This window comes from Oenanthe melanoleuca, chromosome 6 (genome assembly GCF_029582105.1).
Source record: "Oenanthe melanoleuca isolate GR-GAL-2019-014 chromosome 6, OMel1.0, whole genome shotgun sequence".
NCBI lineage: Eukaryota > Metazoa > Chordata > Aves > Passeriformes > Muscicapidae > Oenanthe > Oenanthe melanoleuca.
This window is the reverse complement of record NC_079340.1, coordinates 16111448-16132443: the sequence shown is the minus strand read 5'-3', so window position 1 is coordinate 16132443 and position 20996 is coordinate 16111448. Positions and strand designations below refer to the sequence as shown.

At 60.0% G+C, this 20996-nt stretch overlaps 2 protein-coding genes across 2 annotated transcripts; both read right to left on the bottom strand.

The window, feature by feature from the left end:
* Window positions 1-73: 73 nt before the first annotated feature.
* NFKB2 (nuclear factor kappa B subunit 2) lies at window positions 74-10645 on the bottom strand. The gene is made up of 24 exons (XM_056494812.1): window positions 10551-10645; window positions 7794-7980; window positions 6697-6741; window positions 6287-6365; window positions 5777-5817; window positions 5576-5674; window positions 5178-5329; window positions 4482-4588; window positions 4183-4341; window positions 3991-4095; window positions 3761-3846; window positions 3504-3642; window positions 3305-3424; window positions 3022-3207; window positions 2732-2873; window positions 2484-2598; window positions 2076-2283; window positions 1816-1985; window positions 1551-1653; window positions 1209-1438; window positions 948-1017; window positions 660-832; window positions 472-583; window positions 74-376 (listed from the first exon to the last, which is right to left on the bottom strand). Exons 2-24 carry the CDS (start codon window positions 7836-7838, stop codon window positions 261-263), a joined length of 2802 nt encoding a protein of 933 aa, XP_056350787.1. The 5' UTR covers window positions 7839-7980; window positions 10551-10645; the 3' UTR covers window positions 74-260.
* A 215-nt stretch (window positions 10646-10860) lies between these two features.
* Window positions 10861-20032, bottom strand: TMEM150A (transmembrane protein 150A). Its single transcript, XM_056494813.1, has 7 exons — window positions 19781-20032; window positions 18017-18064; window positions 15797-15868; window positions 15584-15651; window positions 15333-15460; window positions 14286-14463; window positions 10861-12503 (listed from the first exon to the last, which is right to left on the bottom strand). Exons 1-7 carry the CDS (start codon window positions 19858-19860, stop codon window positions 12259-12261), a joined length of 819 nt encoding a protein of 272 aa, XP_056350788.1. The 5' UTR covers window positions 19861-20032; the 3' UTR covers window positions 10861-12258.
* Window positions 20033-20996: the final 964 nt, after the last annotated feature.

Genomic DNA, 20996 nt, shown 5'->3' with positions numbered 1-20996 from the left:
CCAAACCCAGGCAGGGTGCAGGAGGGTTAGTGCCCAGCTCATGGCTGGGGCTGGAGAGAGGGAGGGCAAAGACTAATGGAACCTGTGTCCTTTTATTCAGAAGAGGGACCATTAAATAAGAGCAGAGACGGGCAGGAGCCAGCTGCATCCCATCCCCCTGAGTCCAGGTAGCCAGACCCCAAGTCCAGAAGGCACTTGTGTGGGCAAGGCAGAGGGCAGTGCAGCTCCCTGTGTAGTCACGGGGGCTGCTGGCTGGCTCCTCAGTGCACCTGTGGCTGCTGGCTGGGGGGCAGCTCACCCCCTGGCTTCAGGGCTAGTGTGGGCGCCTGCTCCTCCTCCACCGACTCACTGCCATAGGCACTGTCCTCCTTCAGCTCTGCAAAGCAACCCCCGGGTGCTCTTAGCCATGGGGCAACAGGGGGGCAGCAGAGACACTCCCTGCCCACCAGACCCAGCCCTCACTGTCTGTACCTGTGCTTTGCAGCTTATCCAGTGCCTCGGTTTTGTGGAGCATCCTCACAGCGTTGTGGAGCCCCATGGAGTCCAGTGCCTCCAGCAGTCCTCCCAGGCTGCCACCTGCCAGCTGCAGAGAGAGGGCAGTGAGCAGGGCTGATGGCCAGACAGGCAGGGGGACAGAGGCACCCGAGGCAGGCACTGACCTCGTAACTGCGCAGGAGGCTGGCACTGGGCGAGGGCGTGTCCTTGTAGGTCTCAACGAGGCTGCACAGCCCCAGGCGCTTGGCCAGCTCGATCCAGTCTGATCCACTGCAGTCCTGGTTCAGCAGCTGCTCCAGCCCCTGCAGTGCCTCATTGTCCAGTGACAGCACCTTCCCTGTGTGCAACAGGTGCCCCCATCACAGGCTGCCCATCCTTGCCCCGGGAGGGGGTTACCCTGCCCCGGAATGGTGCTTTTGAATTGGGGGGATGGGGGGGAAGGGGCTGCTCACCTGGCTGGGGGGCAGTGGGCAGTTCTGCCTCGGGCCCCTGCTGGGAGGCCTGCAGCAGGATCTCCCGCACCTGCAGACAGATATGGATATCAGTCTTCCAAAGTACTGCCCAGATCCCCCACTGCCTCCTCACACCTTGGATCTCTGGAGGACAGAGGAGCACAGGCATCCTCGCAGGAGCCTCTCCTGGCACTGTGCCCCACACATGCCGTGGCCTGCCCAGGAACACTGCCAGTGAGTTTGTCCCGCTGTGGCACACACCTTCTGGCTCCGAGTCAGGTCCAGGGACGTGTGGCAGCGGCGCTGCCTGTGCCCTGCCTGCCAGCGCCCCTGTGTGGAGAGCTTGGAATTGGAGCTGTGCTCTGCAGCCGGGGCTGGCTCTCCCAGATCCATGGCCAGCTCCTGCTCCTCAGGGTCGGTGTCTGTGTCACTACTGGCCTCTGATGAGGATAGGCTCATGGGCTCATCATTCTCACACAAAACATCTGCCCCTGTGGGAAAGGATGGCATGAGCCAGGCCTACAGGTCTGACCTTGTGCCTGGCACCACTCGGCACAGGCAGCCAGAGCCACGGGGAGGGAAGGAGGAAGGGCAGTGTCTTACCAGCTTTAAGGAGCAGTTTGGTGAGGGTGGGGGAGCCCAGGCCAGCAGCCAAGTGAAGGGGGGTGTTCCCAGCGAAAGTCCGGCTGTTGATGTCTGCTCCCAGCTAGGAAAGGTGTGAGGCCATGAGGATGGGCTGCCTGGCCCCTGCTCTTCCTACACTCTGTCACCCCAAGGCCTCAGGGGAGCCCCCACTTGTGCCAGGAGCCTGTAGGAAGCTGCAACCCATCCCTTTCCCACAGCCACCACTACACCAACCGCTCCATACCTTCTTCACCAGGTGGGTGGCCATGTTCAGGTTCTCCATCTCCACAGCCAGGTGCAGTGGGGTCCTTCCACTTTGCCTCTCCACTGCATTCACATCTGCTCCCGTCCTGACCAGCAGGTCCAGGCAAGCCAAGCTCTTTGCCTTCACAGCCAAATGCACAGGCAGGAGGCCTGCAAGATGGGGACAGGCTCAGCAGCCTTCTGGCCAAGCCCATGAAGGCACCACTGGGGTCCTGCCCATCATCCTTGAGCCACACTCACCATGGAAATTGGGCAGTCGGAGCAGGTAAGGGGCAGCTGAGCCCAGGTGAGCCAGCAGTGTCCTCAGCATCTCTTCATCGCCAGCCTGGAGTGCCAGGTGCAGCAGGGAATTGCCATAGCGGTCCAGCAAGGTCGGGTCGGCACGGGCTTGCAGCAGGAGCTGGACCACTTGGGGCTGCTTGGTGATGACTGCCAGATGCAGTGGTGTCTGCAGGACAGCAGCACATCCTTAGCAGCGCTCACAAGAGGAGCCAAGTCCTGCACCACCATGCTCTCCAGTAGCTGCAACTTGTTCAGATCTGTAGCCTCCCCTCAGCGGGAGCAGCTACAGGAGCCCCAGAGTTGGAAAACAGGAATGAGGAACTACTCCCAGGTAGAGGAGAACTGGCTGCTCTGAAAATCACGTACCTGTTGCAGGTTATTGGAGATGTTGATGATCTGCTGGCTGGGGATGCTAACAATGATGTCAATCAGCTGCTTGATCACAGCTGTCTGTTCATGGATAATAGCGAGGTGCAAAGGCCTGCAGAGAGAGGGATGGCCCCTAGCTCAGCTCCACGCTTCTCCAGGTACTCCTGCTGCCCTCAGAGCCACTGTAATGGCTCTGACAGACAACAAGGCCCCATGCTCTCCCTTCAAACCCCTCGTGTGCTCACGTGTCTCCGTTCTCGTCCTGTGACGCTGCCAGGTGCCTCTGGACTGCCAGCAGCATGCGGGGGTCGGCAGTGACCGAGTAGTCGAGCAGGGCGTGGGCATTGCGACGGGCTAGCGCCAGCATCCACAGCTGGCACAGCTGGGCTGGGGGCAAAGCAGGCTGTCACCTCCAGGAGCACAGCCTCATCCACCCTTCTGCATCCACCGGAGAGCACCACAAAACCCCAAAAGGTCCCCAGTCTCCTCTCCTGAGGATGTGCCCCAGCCCTCCCTCAAGCTCAGCCCTTCCTACCGTGCTTCTGCAGCTCCTTGCAGTACGTGCTCTCTTCTGCAGGTGCCTGTCTGTCGTTCCCAGGCCCCTCTGCCTCGGAGCCCTTCATCTGCACACCCCCCTGGTAACTCCCCACTGGATGGGGGCCAGATGAATAGATGCTACTGTAGGTCAGCCCAGGGGAGTATGGGAAGCTGAGGTTCCCACCTGTGGGGCAAGGAAGAGGATGGGTGAGCAAAAGGGAGCACCCAGGGCCAGAACTCAGCCACCTGAGAGAGGAAGGGGAAGAGGCACTGCCACTCACCTCCTCCAGAGCCAAAGCCCCCAGCCCCACCGCCGGCTCCCCCCATGTGCGAGCCACCACCGAAGTGCTGAGGAAACTGAGGCAGGACTTTCTTGCGCTTCCTCTCCACTTCTTCCTTATCTGTGGGGAGAGAGGGGCAGCAGGGTGAGAGGCAGCCCCAGCAGCAGGGCACATGCCAGCCCACCTGGGTGGTGCTCACCTTCCACCACCGGGTAGTAGGTGAACTGCTTGGAGTCACTCACATCCCCTCCCCGCTTCCGCTTCAGCTGCAGGAAGACGGTGACAGGACGGTCGATCTTGGGCTTGTGGTAGGGGGGTGTGCGGAAGACAATGGCGTACTGTGGGAGGACATGACGGACATGAGGTTCTGCTCATCTCTGGAGCTGGGGCCACCTCACCTCACAGGGCATTCATCTGCCTTGAAGCAGAGCAGGACACTCCCCACCTCCCCTGTACCTGCTTGTGCACATCTGTAGGAGAAAAGTCCCCAAAGGCCTGCCAGCCGTTCTCATCATCCTCGTAGAAACGCACCTCAATGTCATCTGGGGAGAGAAGTGGCACTGGCACCGCCTGTCCCCTTGCCCCAAACAGGCTCCAAGGACACAGACCCCTGACCACCCAGGGGCCCCAGATCTCTCTTGCCACAGCCCCTCCAGAAGGTTTTGTCTGGAGAGAATGGCTTTTACCTTTCTGAACTTTATCACACAGCAAGTAGACTTCATCTCCTCCCCGCACAGAGCCTGCTGTCTTATCCATCCGTGAGATCTTCAGGTTGGAAGCTCCAGGGGACTCTGCAGAGCAAGAGGTGTTGGGAGTCACTGTGCAGAAGTCCTTACCCCTCCTGCCCCACCCCTTTCCCAGACTGGCCCCATACTCACTGCTGTCATGGATGGGGTCCGAGATGACAGGCTGGAGGGCCAGTGTGAAGTTCCCACTGCTGTCACGGAGGTAAGCGGTGAAGCGCAGCCGCACAATGCTCAGGTCCATCACCTTCTTCAGCTCCTTCGCCTCCTGCTCGATCTCACGCAGCTCCACTTCTGCAGGGCAGGGGGACAAACTGTCAGGCTGTATGGGGGGACAGTGCTCCAGGTCCCCTTCCTACCCACCCCAGTCCCACACTAAGCCCAGCCTGCAGCCCGTGGTGCTGAGGCCCACTGAGTCCCCAGGCTGCCCTCACCCGTCAGCAGTTGGCTCCTGTTGCGCATCTTCTGCTGCTTCAGCTTTTCCTTCATGATCTCCATCATGTTCTTCTTGGTGACATGCAGCACACCCAGGTTGCTGAACCTGGAGAAGGAACCTGCTGGGATCTGGGAGCATCAAGGCCAGGAGCAGCAAGCCCAAATGGGCACATACTCCTGCACCTGGGAAAGACCTGAGCACATAGTGGTGCCACTCAGGCAGCAGGGAATTAGTGTGTGTGTAGCAGAAGAGTAACCACAGAGGAGAGGAAAGAAGCCCCAGAAACTCTGGGCTCCCACAGGTGACAAGTCCAAAGGGCTGTCAAAGACAAGCCCAGGAGGACTGAAGGCTGGAGAGATGCAAATGGTACTGAGCCAGGGATGGATATGTAAGAGCAACTGCAGTAGTTGCAGAATAACCCTGTGACTCAGGCTAACTTCAAAAGTCATCTGCAACCTTCAAGGACAGAAGCTCAAAATAAGCTGCATATGTCAAAACCCAGAGACAGGCAAAATGCCCAGGGGACAGAGTTGTGACAACAAATTTATCTAAACACACGCCTAACCTCATCCAGCAAACCGAGCTCCAGGGTGTACTAACCCCATCTTCTCCCTATCTCATAAACTGCAAGCAGAACCCACAGCCACTTCACATAGGCAAGAGGCCACCCTGGGTGGGGGTACTTTGCACGTACTGAGCAGTCATGTCCTTGGGTCCCACGATGGTGACACAGTTGCCAGCCTCGTTGCACTGCTTGCCCACCAGGCTGTGGGCATGTACCCGGGGAGGGTCACTGTGTGTCACCAGGTCTACCTCAATCCGAGCCACCCCTGTGTAGTTACAGATCTGCAGGGAAGAAGGAGTTGGGGGTCAGCTACAAAAAGCCAGGAGCTTGAAGGATTCTCTACAAATCCCTGTTATCCCTCCCCATGACCACCCCCCCTCCTGCCACAGCCCTCCCACCCCTCCAGCACCAGGAGACACATGAGAGCTTACTAAAAATGTCCTGTCCTTCCTTCAAGGCTCCCTCCTGATGCTCATGCACTCCTGGCTGAAGACACTGCTCCATCCCAGGCCCATGGCAGCACTCACCTTGACAGTGGGATAGGTCTTGCGCCCCTTCTCACTGGATGCTCCTGGCAGCCCCCCATGGGAAGGGCCCTCGCAGCCGTACCGAAATCGGAAACCCCGCTGTGGAGGCAAAGAACAGGTCAGCCAGGGGTGGCCAAAGCCTGATGCCATGAGAGCAGGAGGTGACAGCTACACCTGTCCTTACCTGGGTGACATCCTTACCTGCTTTGGCTGCTCAATAATGACAAGGTAGGGACCTTCCACTGGAGGACAGAAAGGAGAGGTACCAATGAGAAACATGGGAAAACCAAAGTGCATGTTCTCACTAAGGATGCTGGAGATATAGGGACAGCACTGAAAGTGATGTGACCCCTGGCTGTCCCATGGGGGTCCTCAGAGCCCCCAGACCCTGTGCTGTCACAGCCCAGGGAACAGCAGTCAGAGTAGCAGGAAGAGGAGGGGAGGGCCAGAGGATGCTCTGTCATTTGGGAAGCAGGGATCCCCAGGAGGTCACAGCCCAGCCTGACAGTCCCTGGAAGACTGAGCAGCAGGGCCAGATAGAAAGAGCCCCATCCTAGTGGCACGGGGCAGGGATTCCCAGCCAGCCCACAGTGGGACCAGTAAGGACAAAGCCTGTGGTGCTTCTGGGAACTAAGAGGCATGAGTCAACCTGCTGGGAAACTCCACTGCAGCTGGGGACCCCTGGAAGGGTACAGCCACAGGGGCCCTTACCTGTCTCCATCAGGGGCTCCTTCTGCTCCATCATGTGGGAGCCAAAACTGAAGTCATCATAGTCAATCCCATCCAGGCACTAGGTGGTGGGAGGGAGGGAAGATGAGTGTGGTGAGTGTGTTGGGGCAGGAACGCCCCAGCCACCCTGGGCGGGCGATGGCAGTCTGGCACAGAACCCCATCGGGGCAGGCACAGATCCCTGTCTTTGCCCGGGAAGAGAGGCGGGCAGGAGCAGACCCCTCAGTGCCCACCCTGGAGGCTGACCCGGACCCTCCCACCGCGGAAGCAGGCACAGACCCCCAGCTCCCACCCCGCCCGCGGGCTCGGGCACTGTCCCTGCCCAGCTCCGGGGCCGGGAGCCGGCAGCGACAGCCCCCGGGCCGGTCCGGTCCGGTCCGTGCCGCACTCACGGGTTGGAACTGCTCGTCCATGTCGGCGCGGGGCCGGCCGCCGGCCTGCGGGGAGAGAGAGGGGGGCTGAGCGGGGAGCGGGGCTGCAGGAAGGCACCGCCGCTCCGGAAAGTCCCTAGAAACCCCGCCGAGCCGGGAAATGACGGGACCGCGCGTCACGGCCCGCCCCGCCCCGCCGCGGCCGGGGCACGGCTCGGGGCACGGCCCGGGACACGGCCAGGGGACAGCACAGGGGACAGCACAGGGGACAAGGGATACGGGACACGAGCGGGGCCCGGCCCGGCCCGGCTCGGAGCGGGACTCTGCTCGGCCCGCTGCTCCTCGCCCGCCCGGGGCGGTGGCACGGGCTGTCCCCTCCGCGCCTGGGAATTTTGGACGCGGAGCCCCGGGCGGGCTGGAAATCCCGGAGCACTCCCGCCCGCCTCCCCCGGCCATTCTCGCCCCGGGGCGCCGGATGTGCCGTATTTTCCCCCGGGAGAACGGAGGGATTTTTCCCCCATCGTCCCCGGCCGCCTGTCCCGCTCCGGGTGCCAGTCCCCGCTGCGCTGCCATCAGCCCTTCCCCACAGAGCTGCAGCGCAGCGCGGCTGAAAACACCCGCCCGCGCCATAAAGCCCCGCAGCAGCCCTGGGTCCCCAGGGTCGCTCCCCACATCATCCCACACACAGGCATGTGTGTCCCGCACCGGGATGTCGTCTCCGAGCCCATATGGACTCGAACAGGAGTCGCCCCAAAGTGCCGTCCCCAAGCCCACTGGCTCCCCCTCTGACAGGGGAATCTCTCCAGGACTCTGCAGAGCGAAGCAGAGTCTGAAACCCCATGCCAGGCACCCAAAGGGGTGCTTTCCCTCTCCCCACTTTCAACTTACACAGCAGCCCCTGCATCCTTCCCGCGGAGGTGGCCTCAGAGAGGCGTTCGCTACCCGCGTCCCCATTGCCTCCTTCCCACTGGCTTCAAAGCGCCAGCGGCAGCCCCGGAGCATCTCCCACCGCCCCAGCACTGGCGCTGGATGCTCCCCGCCCCGCCGACCTCAGCAAGGCACTGCCAGCAGCACGGGCCCTTCCCTGCCGCCCACAGCGCACACACCCTCCTACTCACCGGAGAGGAAGAGGCTGGTCTCAGCAACCCGTCCAGCCCCAGCATCGCCACAGCGACTGCCAGTACCACAGGCAGGAAGAATTCCGCTGGGGTCAAGGGCTGCCTGACCACAGAAAACCACTGGCGACTTCTAGCAGAGGGGCAGGATCAGGGGAGAGCCTACGGGCGCGCTCTGCATTTCTTCTCACTAACCAATGAAAAAAAAAAAAATCCCGTATCTGACTCCACGATGCCCTCATACCATGAATTTCTGAATCAGTGGTTGCTGCAGGTCCCACTCAGGGGATTTTGAGTGTGTGGGAGAAGAGGGGAAGGAAGGGGATTGTTCAATCTGTGCGTGACTCATATTCTTCAGAAGCTGAACAGAGCCTTTTCAAGGAGATTTTTCAGCCACTCAGGTCTTCCAAAGGGGTTGTCCTGTGACCCCAAGCCTGAGGTTTTTCCCGGCTGTACTGCCACCTCAGCACGGAGATGCACCCGTGCAGCCTGGGATGTGGGGTCTGTGGGACCTGCAAGTGCAGGTGAGGTTGCAAGGAAGGTGGAGAACCAGCACTGCAAAACGAGGTGGGGACCTTCCTCTTGCCATTATCCAGGGGCTTCCGAAGGCCAAGGAACAAGGGCAAAACCCCCTGCTGGTCCGTGGGAAGCAGCACAGTGCCTGCTGTTGGGATCCCACCGATCATCCCACCTGGACAGCTTCAGCCTGCCACCAGCACTCAGCCACCCTATCTGCTGCCACAGATCCTCCAGAGAGGTGAACAAAGAGCCAAACGACCTTCCTCAGTGTGCTGGGACACTTCCACTTGTTGCAGCAAACAGCATGACTAAAGAATGTCATGGAGTCGTGCCTGCATCTCCCCCTTCCACACAGCTCTGGCTCTCTCTGGAGGTTGCCAGCCATATCCCTGCACACTTGTGCAGTGTGTGCTGGAGGAAGCCCACCACACTTGCTGAGCAGAGATGGTGTCACCACCTGCTTCCTTGTTCCTGGAAAAGCAACCTCAGGCAACCTCAGACCTGTTTTCAAGGTGAAGGCCTGCCTCCTGTGCCAAGCAGCATGCCTTTCTGGCCCACAGGACTTGGGGTTTCCCCTAGGAGTGTAGCACACACAGCTTTTATCCACATCCCATCCTTCCTCCATCAGTAGCATCCCCTGCTCTGTTACCCAACACGTCTGTCCTGGATCATGGGCTTGAACTGCAGGCCCCATTTGTTTGGCTAATTTCTCCCCATCCTCACACATTCCTATGGTACAGGAAGGATCCTCTGGGCATCGCTGGGAACGGGGGAAAAAAGCAGCAATCCAGCTGCAAGGCACTGCCCAGAGCAGCACCAGTTCCCTGCCCTGGAGTGCAGCACCCTTGCCAGATGGAACAGCCTCCCTGTGCCAGCCAGACTGCTTCAATTAAGGGCCAGCCTTTGGCAAACGGTGTGAGTTAAAGCCATTCTTCAATGCCTGCAGCTCCTTGAACGTGACCTAGTAATGCAGGTGCTATTTTCTTTCCTCCCATGACAGTCGGCTGACTTGCAGAGCTGATGCCCTGCAGGCAGGAGGGAAACATACGTCAGCCTATCTGAGGCAGGAGTATTTAGTAGCCATGGGAAAGGGTGCTCCAGAAATGCAGGAGGCTGCACGAGTGCAGCCCTGCTCTGAACTGTGCTAGTGTACAGCTGACATGTTCCAGCCACTCAGCTGGCTGCTCCTCTAACATACTCTTCCCTTTGCATTTTGATTTCCCTGGGGTCTGCTAACATCTGCAAACAAGGGCCCTAAAGACTTGGCCTTGCTTTCTGCACAAATCCTCTGCTCTGCTCCATCCCTGGAGTCCCAACAGCTCAGCACAAGGCTGCTGAGTCTCTCTCATATCACAGCCACAGTGACTTTGAAACCCTTCCTGGAAACCAAGTCCTTGACCAGCAAGTATGGTAGAGAGAAATCCCCTCTCCGGAAAGCTTTCTAAGTCTTCCCCTTCTGACAGCCTGCCTTTGAGCACTGAAGCCATTTGTATATCTCTGCATAAAATGCCTTTACTCCCATTGTGGCTATCAAGTTGGTTTTGGCAAACCCCAGCCACCCACTGATCTTCTGGTTTTCTCCTCTAAGGGCCTGTAAATCAGCTCCTCTGCTGTAATGAGCTATTAATCCAGATGTATGCCCTCAGAGAACCCCTCCCAGCGTCAGCCCCGCGTTTGCTGCCCTCACTCTCTCCAGTTTCCACTCTGCCCACAGTACCACTACCGTGCTGCTGCTCACGACTCCTCTTGGGCTAGAGCTTGCCGAGCCTGCGGGCACGGATCTGCTTCTGCTCGGAGCGGGCAGAAAGCCAGCCCTGCTTCAGCGCAGGCAGGGCTCAGGACGCAAGAGGGAGAGCTGCAGGATGGGGCAGAACCCACTGGCAACATAGGAAATAAGGAACTTCCCCACCGGCAGGGAAAAGCGTGTAAGCGCCAGCGCTGGGACTTGCTGTCTGCTCTCCCCTCCACGAGAGCAAGTGTCTCTCCAGCCTGGATCCTCCCAACATCCCCTAGCCCAGCTGGCCGCATGGCCGGCCCAAAGGCAACCAGGGACCGGCCCCTGTAGCTGCTGGAGCGAGAGCGAGCCCAGGACCCTCCCGCTGGGACGGGCAGCCCAGGCACAGGAACTTTGAACCTCGGCACCGCCCCACTCCCTTTGCCCGGACCTGCTCCCCCGCTGGCACGGACAGCCCTGCCGTGCCCCCGTCCCCTCCGGAGCCACAGCCCGGCCCGCACGCTTACCTCCATCGCAGCCCCAGGCCGGCCGCCGCGCCCCGCCGCGGCACCGGGAAAGTCCCGGCCCGACTCCGCCTCCCGGGGCTTCCCGGACCCGGCTCCGCCCGGCGCACACAGCGGGAGGCGGGCCAGGGACCCCCGGAGGGACGGGCATCTCCGGCTGCTGCACCCCGGCGACATCGCCTGCCCGCCACCGGGCTGGCACTCGGGTCAGGGAAGCGAGCCCCGGGCTCATGGCTGGGGGGACAGGACCCTGCACCCCATTCCCAAAGCCAGCTGCTGCTCCAGCGGGGAAGGACCATCTGCCTCACCCATGGCTGATTTTCACTTTTATTATTGTAAATTCACTGTTGTCTTTATATATACTTTTTAAAAAATATATTAGATACAAAAGTCAGAAAGGCTCCTCTCTGAACTACGTATACTGGTGGATTTACAGGATGGTTTGGAAAAGGTGGGCAAATAGGAAAGCCCAACTTGATCAATGCGTACAGCAGCAGCAGCAGCAGTAAATGCCCCTCTCCAGGGACAAGGGAATTTATATATATATAAATATATATATATATATATGTATGTATATATATATATATTTGTAGATCTGTACATATACACACACAGGCATGCACACACAGCACTCACACCCCTCAACACCCCAACCCCGGGATGTGTCTCAGCCCAAGGATGCTGCAGTTGAGCAGGATGGGCTCCCGCCAGGCAGGCAGCGGCCAAGGCACCAGAGGACGGATTTGGGAGTCCCAGAAGAATGGAGCACACATTTCCTCTGTTCCTACAGAAGTGCTTCCCCTTCCCATGGCTGCACTCCCTGGGACGCTCCCTGGCTGGCAGTGGCACAGAGCGGAAGTTCACTGCTCTGCAGGCACGGTGCCTGCAGGACATCCCCCGAATAACAGTAAATTTGGAGACTCATTTCCCAAACTAGCTGGAAGCAGGGGAATGCTGTGACCAGGAAGGTGAAACCTGCCTCAGCAATTCTCAAAGCTGAAAAAAACATGTGGGGAAAGTCACTTACTGATGGCATAGAAGCCCTGAGCAGTGAGAGCCCTGGAATGGGGGGGTCAGCACAGTCCAGCTGGGGCTGCTGGAATCATCCTGCAGAGACACGACCCCCTGGGAAGGCAAGCAGGGAGATCCTCACTGGGGCTGCAGACAGACTGGCAGTGCAGTCACTTCCAAGGAAGGGAAAAGGCACTCTGTGTTTTTGGCTCCTCTGGCAGTCATGGTAGCCAGCTGGAAGGCTTGCTCAGCTGAACCTTACCCCGTGAAGGAGGGAAGAACACAGATCTCGTCCCCTTCCAGCACACCAGGCTTGTGTGGTGAACAGAGGGTGAGCCCCCTATTCCCCCATTACCCTTACAGGAGCAAGCCTCTGTTATGATTGCCTTCAGCAGCCTGACTCAGACCAGGCTACCCAGAGGCTCAGGGGCAGATCCTGTCTCTGCTGATAGCACCAGGTTGGCATCCCCATACCCCAGCAGTGACCCCAAACCCTGTGGGCAGGGAGAGGACAGCTCTTGCAGGACCTGCCAGAGGAGTGCAGGACACAGCTCCTGCTGAGAGTGGAGGGCACTGCAGACCCACACACACACACACACACACACACACATGGCAGCGGGGTTTTCAGAGATACTCGGGGTGGGGAGTCACTGTCGGAGCCCAGTTTGGGGTCTCCACTGTGGGCTGCCTCCTGTGGGGGTCAGGCCATAGCCAGGCCCTCCACGTGGCTGTGGATGTGGGCCATACTGGACAGGCTGCTCTCGCCTTTGTAACTCTTGGGAGCCCGGCTGGCTTTCAGCAGGACCAGGAAGGTGTCTGTGGAGATGGCCCCAAACTCAAAGGTGAACGTGCCATAGAAAACCAGGACATCAATGATGAACATCCACTCACACAAGGCAGCCACGTGCTGTAGCACAAAGCTCTCCTGGATGAAGAACACACCACCTGAGGGTATCCCAGTCAAGGAAAGTACAGCTGAATCCCAACCACTCCATGGAGGACCATGTCCCACTGTCACTGCATGCTAGGGTGGATCTGAGTAGTCATCCTCTGCAGGAAACACATCACCACTCCTAACACTGAAAAACCCCCACATGCTTCTCCCAGCACCAGGAGGGCCCTGGCATGGGTGAAGCAGTGGCACACATGCCCAAAGCAGCCTTGGTAAATCATGGCACTGATGCCAGGCTGGGATTATCTGAAGAGGCCAGGGCAGGAGGAGCTCAGGCTGCAGGTCTCAGTGCAAGCCAGGTGCCCAGATGCCTCAATTTCCCCACACTCTTGCTGTTTCCTCAAGCTAGGCTAGTGGTCCCCATCCTCCCACAGGATGCAGTCAAAGATGAAAAATTCACTTTGAAACAGGGTTTGAACTGTTGCATCCCAGTCCTACAGCACCTCCTGTCCTTTTGTGCTGCAGGCTCACCCACCTCAAAGAGGGGGCTTGCTCCCACTTCTCCAGATCATACCATCAGCAGAATTTCTTCATTCTTCTCTCATCTCCACCAAAAATCTCCAGGGAAACCTATTGCAAGAGCTACTGTGGGTGAGAGAAGGAGGCATGTACATCCCCCAGCCCTCCAGGTGAAGCCTCCAGCAGTACCATGCCTTCCGCAAGTGAGACCAAGATCTGGGAGAGCTGCAGCTGCTGAGTGTAGACTGACCTGCAGAGTGTAGAGCCCTCTGCCCACTCCCTCCATCTTTTCAGGAAATACCAGACCTTTCCCCACACTGTCTACACCACAGCTCGCTGTTTGCCCACTGACAGTTCCCAGAGCTGACAGAGCAGGATAGCCACAGCAGATGGGCATCAGTCCTGTCTTCCTTGTCCTTACATGCCCTTCCTGTCCCTCCCAGCTGGCATGGCCCTGCAGCAGTCCTGCCTTTCCCAGCTCCCTGCCTGCTGTGGTGACAGAGCAGGACCCTCTGGTATGTGCCAGGCCCACCAGCCTCCCCAGACTCTTCTAGTGCTGCTCGCCTCAGCCAGACCCCAGCCAGCCTCTTTGGGAATCCATGGACACTGCACGCCCTTTTTTCCCCTTCCTGCCCAATAACCCCTACCTTGTTTCCCAATTTATCCCTAACCTCAGTCCCAAATAAGCTCCTCACTCCCCAGCCACACACTCAGGACCATTCTTTGAGCTCCAGCCCACCTCCCTCCCTGCCATGCCCTCCCTCCCTAAAGCGTTTGCAGACCCCAGTACCTGCTCACCAAGCCCTTCCTTGTCCCATGGGCAGGCTGGCTGGTGAGTGCCTGGAAGCTCTGGCTGGCAGAGGTGCTGCCATGCAGCCACCTGGCACCTGCACACAGCACTTTTGTACTCAGCTTCAGTCAGAGGTAACCCAGATGGACTTTGCATTGCCAAGGGCTCAAAACACCTTTGTGTCATTACAAAACCCAACAATTAATCAGGTGGTGTGTGACTGGAGCCTGCAGTGGTGGCTGGGCTGCAGCAGTCAGGGCAGGGCTTGTTTGGGGCATCCCAGCACCTCAAGAGACACCCACCAGCATCCCTTCCCCTCCTCAGCCTCTGCCCAGCCCTGGTACTGCTGCTCCTCCACCCTACACCTCAGTGTAGATGCCTACCCCCAGTGCCCTGCCCAGCTCCTCTCCTGGCACCATGCCTCATTCCCAGACCAAAGGACAGAGAATATGAGGTGCACACCCCACCATGAGGGCCACCTTTCACCAGCTTATTCCCAGTCTTCTTCCCACACCCTTCAGGATACTGAAGACAAGGGTGAAGAAGGCCACAGTGGTGAGGATGCTACGCAAGTGGCCGGTCCAGTACTGCCCTCGGGTTCTGGCCATGCGGTAGGTGAGGATGGACTGCAGCAGCAGGAACAGCATGCTGGTGGGAAAGGCCACCCCCGCCCCAATGTAGTGTAGCACCTTGGCGTGATCCACCTGTGGGGAAGAGACCATCAGTGCCAACACCCTGGGACACTGCCTATCGCAGCCTGACTCTGCTCCAGGAGTTGGACTCCTGCCCAGGAGGGGTGCAGACAGTGCCAGGAGCAGGTCCAGGCAGCTCAACCTATGCCTGACTCCTGGCTGAAAAGCAGACTTGGATCCAGCATCTACTGCTGGGATCTCAAAGAGCTCTGTTTCTTTTATTCACGGGCCAGCAGCCCTGCTGTGCAGGGGCAGGGGCTGCCCTCTGCACTGAGCAGCATCAGGGACTGCCTGCACCCCTCCTGAGGGTCACAGCCCAGCGCCGCTCACCACGGCCGGGGCACCAGGGGGACTGGGGCCTGCAGAGCTTCTCCCAGAGCTGGTGTGAGCAGCAGCCTCCTGCTAAGCAGGAGGGACTGGCTGCTGCAGGCAGCAGTGGGGAGACAGTGCCTGGCAGTGCAGGCAGGGCTGAGCACCGCCGTGTGCTGCCAAGCCTGGGCCCGCTCTGGTCCCTGTGAGCACAGGCTCTGCCCCAACAGCTTCCTGGTGCCACCCCCTGGGCAGGATCAGGAGCAGCCCGAACAGCATGTCCCTGACCCTGCATGTGCCCATGGAGAGGACAGAAGGGCAGAGGGGGCTCAGGAAAGCGTTAAACCAAACCCAGCAGCTTAACCTGGACTTGAATTGTGAATACACAAAGAAGATTCCCAGCACCCTGGGAAGCACAGCATTGACTCAGGGGAAGGGAAGGACTGCATGGATGGGATGCTGCACCAAAACCACCACCATAAACCCTACCCTGCTGAGCACAGCCACTGCCCTGCTCCAGCCAAGGCCCTCTCCTGCCCCCCTACCCCAGAGACTCCTGAGGAGATCCTTACCTGAAAGTTGCCAACCATGGTGAGGCCAGCAGCGCAGACCCAGCCTGTGGCCAGCCCCAGGGTGTTGAGGAGGGATGGCCCCAGGCGCTCCAGGAGGTGGGCATAGCGCAGCAGTCCCACCAGGATGACTGCGGGAGGGAAGCACAGCCCTGTCACACGCCTGTCTGCGTCCCCCTCATCCCACTGCTGCCCCATGCCAGGTTGGTGCAGGGCAGCCTCTCCAGCCTTCTTCCCCAGCAGCAGGCACTTACCCATGAAGGAGCCCAGGCTGCAGATGAGGCTGAAGAAGCAGCTCTCGGGAGGCAGGGTGCCACACTTGCTGTGGGGACAAACAAGACCCACAGAGCCCTCAGACAGGGGGTCCTGGGGTGTGTGCTTGGCTCCCTCCCCAGGACACCCTGCTGGGCTGCCCTGGAGGGGTCTCAGCACAGCTCTGCCCCTGCTCCCACCCTGAGGCTGCTCACCTGACAAGGGGGATGTGATCCAGCGTGCAGCAGGAGCTGGGGCCATCCATGTCACATGACTGGTTGTAACTCCTGCCAGCAGCAAAGGGACACGTTAGGAGAGCCAAGATGCTGCCCAGGACCCTCCCGTCTCCTGCCCACAGGCCCTGCAAGGGCAGCCGAGTTGCTCTGCAGTGAGTGCAGCCCAAACTCAGGGATGTGCCCACACCCTCCAGGGAGTGACCCACTGCCAACAGGCAGAATCACAGGTAGTTTCCACAGCCTGTTCCCTGCCTGCTGGCTCTGCGGCTCACCCAGAGCCCCAGCCTGCGAGGGAGAGGCCATGGCAGGGCAGAGGCTGCACGGGCAGGGGTGTGGGCAGCCCTACACCCAGCCAGGAGCAGCAGCACCCACCTGCCAGCCCCCTCACATATTCCCGGGATGGAAGCACCAGTGAAGCTGGGCACACACACTGACAGCTCCAGGTCTGCAGGTGATGGGTTGGAATGCTGAGCTCTGTGGGAAATGCCACAGCCACAGGCACCCCTGGGGCAGTGCCACCACACCTGGGAGGGAGGGAGGGAGCTGGGAGACACTGCCTGAGGGACAACATGAGTAGAGCCAGTCCCCAGGCTGCCCTGGAGCCAGGCACACCAGCAGTGCACCGGGGTAGTCCCAGCACTGCAGGGCTGGGCCGGGCTCTGCTGCCTGCACCCAGCACAGTGCCCTGGGAGCACCTCCTGCACCCACAGACCCGTGAGTCCAGGCACCCCAGGTCTTATCAGCCTTTCCTGTACCACAGCAGCTGCCTGCAGCCCTAACCAAACTCCCACCGTGGGGGCTCACGTGCTCTCACCCTCACAGCTCTCCCAGGAGCTGGCACACGCTGGAAGCGGGTTTGTGGGTGCCTCTTTCCTGCAGCATCACCCAGGCACCCAGCACCTCTGCCTGGCATGGCCCAGTGGGACCCTCTGCTCACACCACACGCAGTGAGTGCAAAGTTCTCTGCCCCAAAGGGCCCCTTCAGACACCCCAAGTCCCACGCTGGGGGGACAGAGGGGGCACAGCACTGTGGGGGAGCTGTGGGGGAACAGGGTTGACCTCTCCCTTGCCCAGGCTGTCCATCCACCTCCTCCAGCCATGCAGCAAGCACATGGTTAAAAAAGCCTTTTTGGAAAGGGCTGGGCTGGGCTCTGATGTTTTTTCAGTCTCCTCAGTTTACTGGTGGCTTTGTTTTCCAACCACTAAACCCAGGCGAGGCGTGGAGCCCCACGGCCTCCTCAAAGGCTGCTCTTGGGGCTGTGTTTGGTTTGGGAAGCGTTTTTTTATTATTATTTTGTTTAAAGCAAGCAGCCCAAGGCTGGGAAGCATTATTCGTCATTAAGGGCTGGCTGTGCAGCAGAGACAACCCGACACACACATTCTTCCCAGGGCAGAATCAGCCATCAGGCAGGAAATGGCAGCAGGTTTTTTTTTTTCACTTCTTCAAACACTCCAGCAAGAATTAAACTAACATGGATCTTTCTGGGCAGATTTTTAAGGCGACGCTAGAAGCCAAAAACTCTGCAGAAGGAGTTGCCAAGAGACCAAACAGTGTTTCTTTTCCCAGCCCTCTTCTCTTCCATGCCTCATCCCCCATTTGGGGGTGTTGCAGGCTCTGCCCATGGGGTGTCCCGGTGCTGCAGGACCATCCCATCCCCCTGGCACTGCCAGATTTAGCCTCAAGCAAGCAAGTCACAACCTTTTCCATGGAGACATAGCCCTCTGTAATTCCCTGACCACTTGTTTTCATACTTTCTCCATGCTGTGTTTTTTCAATGGCCTCCTTCTTGCTGCCTGGTTTGCAGCAAGGCTGGACTGCTCACCAGAGCAGCCATTAGCACAGGCGAGCCTGGGCAGGGGAGGGAGGGCAGCCCAGCCCTGACAGCAGCTCAGCCCCAAGCTGTTCTGCTCCCAGAAGCCACTGGCTGGGCAGGAGGCACGTGCCCTGTGGCATTTGCACCCTATCACCACCACGTCTGCTGGGGAAGAAGGCAGCTCTGTGCCCCTTTAATGCTCCCACCTCTCCTATCATCCCCAACCCCCCTTCAGCACAGTCATGGTGCAGGGAGTGCCTCAGCTACCTAGTGGTCTGGCACAGATTGGCATAATTCAAGTGAGACAGGTATGGAGGGACTTGGCATTGAGTCTTTAATCAAGCCAGCATGTGCCAAAAAGCCCCTGCTTCCCTCTAGGCCTTACCAGTTGTGGACAGGGCAGATGTGGTTGTTGGACAGTGCCATGGCATATCTGGAGGAGAGACAACAACAGGGTTACCACAGCCACCCACCTCCCTCACCCCCATTCCCTGCCAGCACCCAGAGCAGCCGAGGGATGAGCTGCCAGAGCAGAGGACACAAGCCCTTACTCCCTGCCAGGGGCCAGCACTCATCCTGTGTGTAAGCTGGCACCTCCCGGCTTTACAAGGCAGGGAAAAGACAAACAAGTGCATGAGCACATGCTCTGCATAACTCCCACTGCTGGGACCAGGTTCCCCTGCTTTGTACCCCCATCCCTGCTGAGAGCCACCTCCTGCTCCAGTTGAGTGCAGCTGCTTCTGTGGGGCCGCTTCTCCATCGTGCTGCTGTGCTCCACGGGCTCTGGGGACTGCTCTATCAGAGCCTTCCTGGCATGCCCTGCCATCGGGGCTCTCCACCAGCCGACAGCTGTGCCGGGTGCCACCCAATGGTACTGCCTCTGCCGTGCTTCCCCCAGCCCCGGCCGGCCAGCAGTGGGGCAGAAGAGGTCTGGAAAAGCAGCCAGTGCATTGGGAAGGCATTATGGGCAGATCAGCTCCGTCAAGCATTTCACTGTGGAGCCACCCTTGCGTGTCAGTCAGCGTAACGAGGGATTAATGACACGTATCCTGCTCCACCCCAAGGGTCTCAGCCCCATGGCCCCCACCCCAGCCATCGAGGAGCCCTCCTGCCCGGCAGCCACAGCACTGGGCAGAACCCTGCTGTTCAAATCACTGGCGGCTGTGAACAGCTCAGGTTAAAAATAGGGCCCAACACCAGCATGAAAACTCCTCTCCTTCCCAAGCTGCCCATGCAACAGCTGGGCTGCAAAAAGATCCCAGAACAAGAGGCAAAGAGCAGGACAGGTGGGGGAAACCAAGGAACAGCATCCCCAGTCACCAAGGAGCAGACCGCTCACAGAGCCATCTCCCAGCACAAGTCTCCAAAGGAGCCACTCCCAGAGCAGCTCAGGCTGTGACTACCATGAGCTACTTTGGTTTGGAGGGACATCTGCCACCCAGGGTCACTCACGGGAGACAGCCCATACTTTGCGAGGTGTCAGAGGAAAAAACTTGCAGCATAAGTTCCTAGCACCAGGTTCAACATTCAGCTTTGCTGTCAAGGCAATACCTCAGGGGGAAGCTCTTGGAGGAGCCTGCATGTGTATGGGGTGAATTTATTCCATCCCACACCCCAGGAAGTCTCACCACCTATACTGAACCTCTTGGTGCTTTGAGAAAAGCCCTTCATCCACTGCTCAGCAGTGTTAGGGCTTGAATGGGACCGCTGGGGTGGACTAGTACTGTTCACCCAAGTGACACAGCCCCTACTCCCGGCACGAGGCCCTTCCACCCATCTAGCACATGCGGTGGGTGCCCATGAGCGCACTACACCCTGCGCTGCAGTGCCTGGGCTGCTGCGGGGCTCCCGACGCCGCTCCCGTGCCACCCGAGGTCAGCCGCAGCCCCGCCGGGACAGGCACGCCATCCCGCAGGGTGCCAGGGACGGAAGGACAGCGAGGCACAGCCAGCGGCTGTGGGAGTCCCTGAGTGTCCAGAAATGCCCCAACATGACCGGCAACAGCGGCTCCCCGCAACCTCCTGCCCGCTGCATCCCACCTCGCAGCATCCCATCCTAAAGCATCCTCCAACCCCCGGCCCTCAGTTATCCCGCAGCACCGGCCCCAACTCCCGTGGGTGGCGGCTGGCGGCGACCCCGCGGCACTCACACGATCCACATGCCGGTGATGGTGAAGGCAGGCAGCGTGACGGGCAGGATCCCCCAGGCCGGCATCCTGGGGCCGGGCATGCCCCGCCGGGCTAGGGGCGAGCGGGGCCGCCGGGGGAGCCTCCCCGCTGCCTCCTGCTGCCGGGCCGCCGCCGGGCCGTGCTCCCCATGGGCGGCGGGGCCGGGGCCGGGCTGGCGGGCGGAGCGGGGCCGGCCGTGCGAGCGGCGCCGGGACAGCCAGGCCGGCCCCGCCCCGGGGCAGCGCGGGTCCCGCTCGGCGGCAGGGCCGGGCCCGCCCCGTCCGGCGGCGGCGGGGAGCGGGCCGGGCCCGCGCGGCCCTCGGTGCCACGTGGCGGCCGCGGCGGCGGCCCGGGGAGCGGGACGGTGCGGGGAGGGCAGCGGGGAGCAGCGCGGCACGGAGCGGGAGCGGCGGGCCCCGCGGGGCGGGTGGCCCCACAGCGCCAAGGCTGAGGGACAGGCACGGCTCAGCAGCCAGCACCCTCCGGGAGCCGGGGACCGGGCAGCGTTTGCCAGGGCTGACTCGGGCAGCGACAGCCCGCTGCAGGCCTGGGGCCTCACTCCCCTCAGCTCCAGCTGATGCCGTCTCTGCCCAACACCAGCCACGGGCACACATCTGCTGAAGTGTGGGCTCCTCAGGGCCAGGCAGAGACCTTGCTCAGTTCGCTCTTCTTCCATGGGGCTCAGCGTTCGCTCCTGAGGACAAGGCTGTGTTTGCACTTTGTGCTGTCACTAAATGGCTGCAGCCACACTGTCAGGCATTGCCTGCACACACTCCCGACCCGGTTACCCTGACCTCTTTGTTCCCAGACACTTTCTACAACTAGGAATTAAGTTTAGCAGCCAACTGCTGTCCAGAGAACTTTCAATTTTTCTTACACAGAAAACGTGAGGAAAGGAAGCACAACTTCCCCTGGCAGACAAGCAGGGCTGTGGTAAGGCCACAGCTGTCCCATTTCCCTATTGGGAACTCAGCAATAACTTGCCCTCTTGCCCCGTGGCTACTTGTGGGGCTGTGTTTTCAAGTGCCAACACATCCTGCACCACCAAGAGCTGTGCACTCCCCTCGAGCAGGGAGCATCTGGTGCTCACGAAGCCTGCATTTCCCTCTGCCTTCTGCAGAGGAGCTGCTCAGGTACGGCTCTGGCCCCGGCTGCCCAGCCCTCCCCCGGGCCGGGGTGCTGGTTACACAACCGCGG

Coding starts and splice junctions, on each gene's coding strand:
- NFKB2 (XM_056494812.1), bottom strand. CDS start 7,838: ATGCTGGGGCTGGACGGGTTGCTGAGACCAGCCTCTTCCTCTCCG. Junction 4,096..4,182: donor GGACCCCATCCATGACAGCA/GTGAGTATGGGG, acceptor CTTGCTCTGCAG/AGTCCCCTGGAGCTTCCAAC. Junction 584..659: donor GCCTCCTGCGCAGTTACGAG/GTCAGTGCCTGC, acceptor CTCTCTCTGCAG/CTGGCAGGTGGCAGCCTGGG.
- TMEM150A (XM_056494813.1), bottom strand. CDS start 19,860: ATGCCCGGCCCCAGGATGCCGGCCTGGGGGATCCTGCCCGTCACGCTG. Junction 18,065..19,780: donor ATCACCGGCATGTGGATCGT/GTGAGTGCCGCG, acceptor TCTCTCCTCCAG/ATATGCCATGGCACTGTCCA. Junction 15,652..15,796: donor GATCACATCCCCCTTGTCAG/GTGAGCAGCCTC, acceptor TTGTCCCCACAG/CAAGTGTGGCACCCTGCCTC.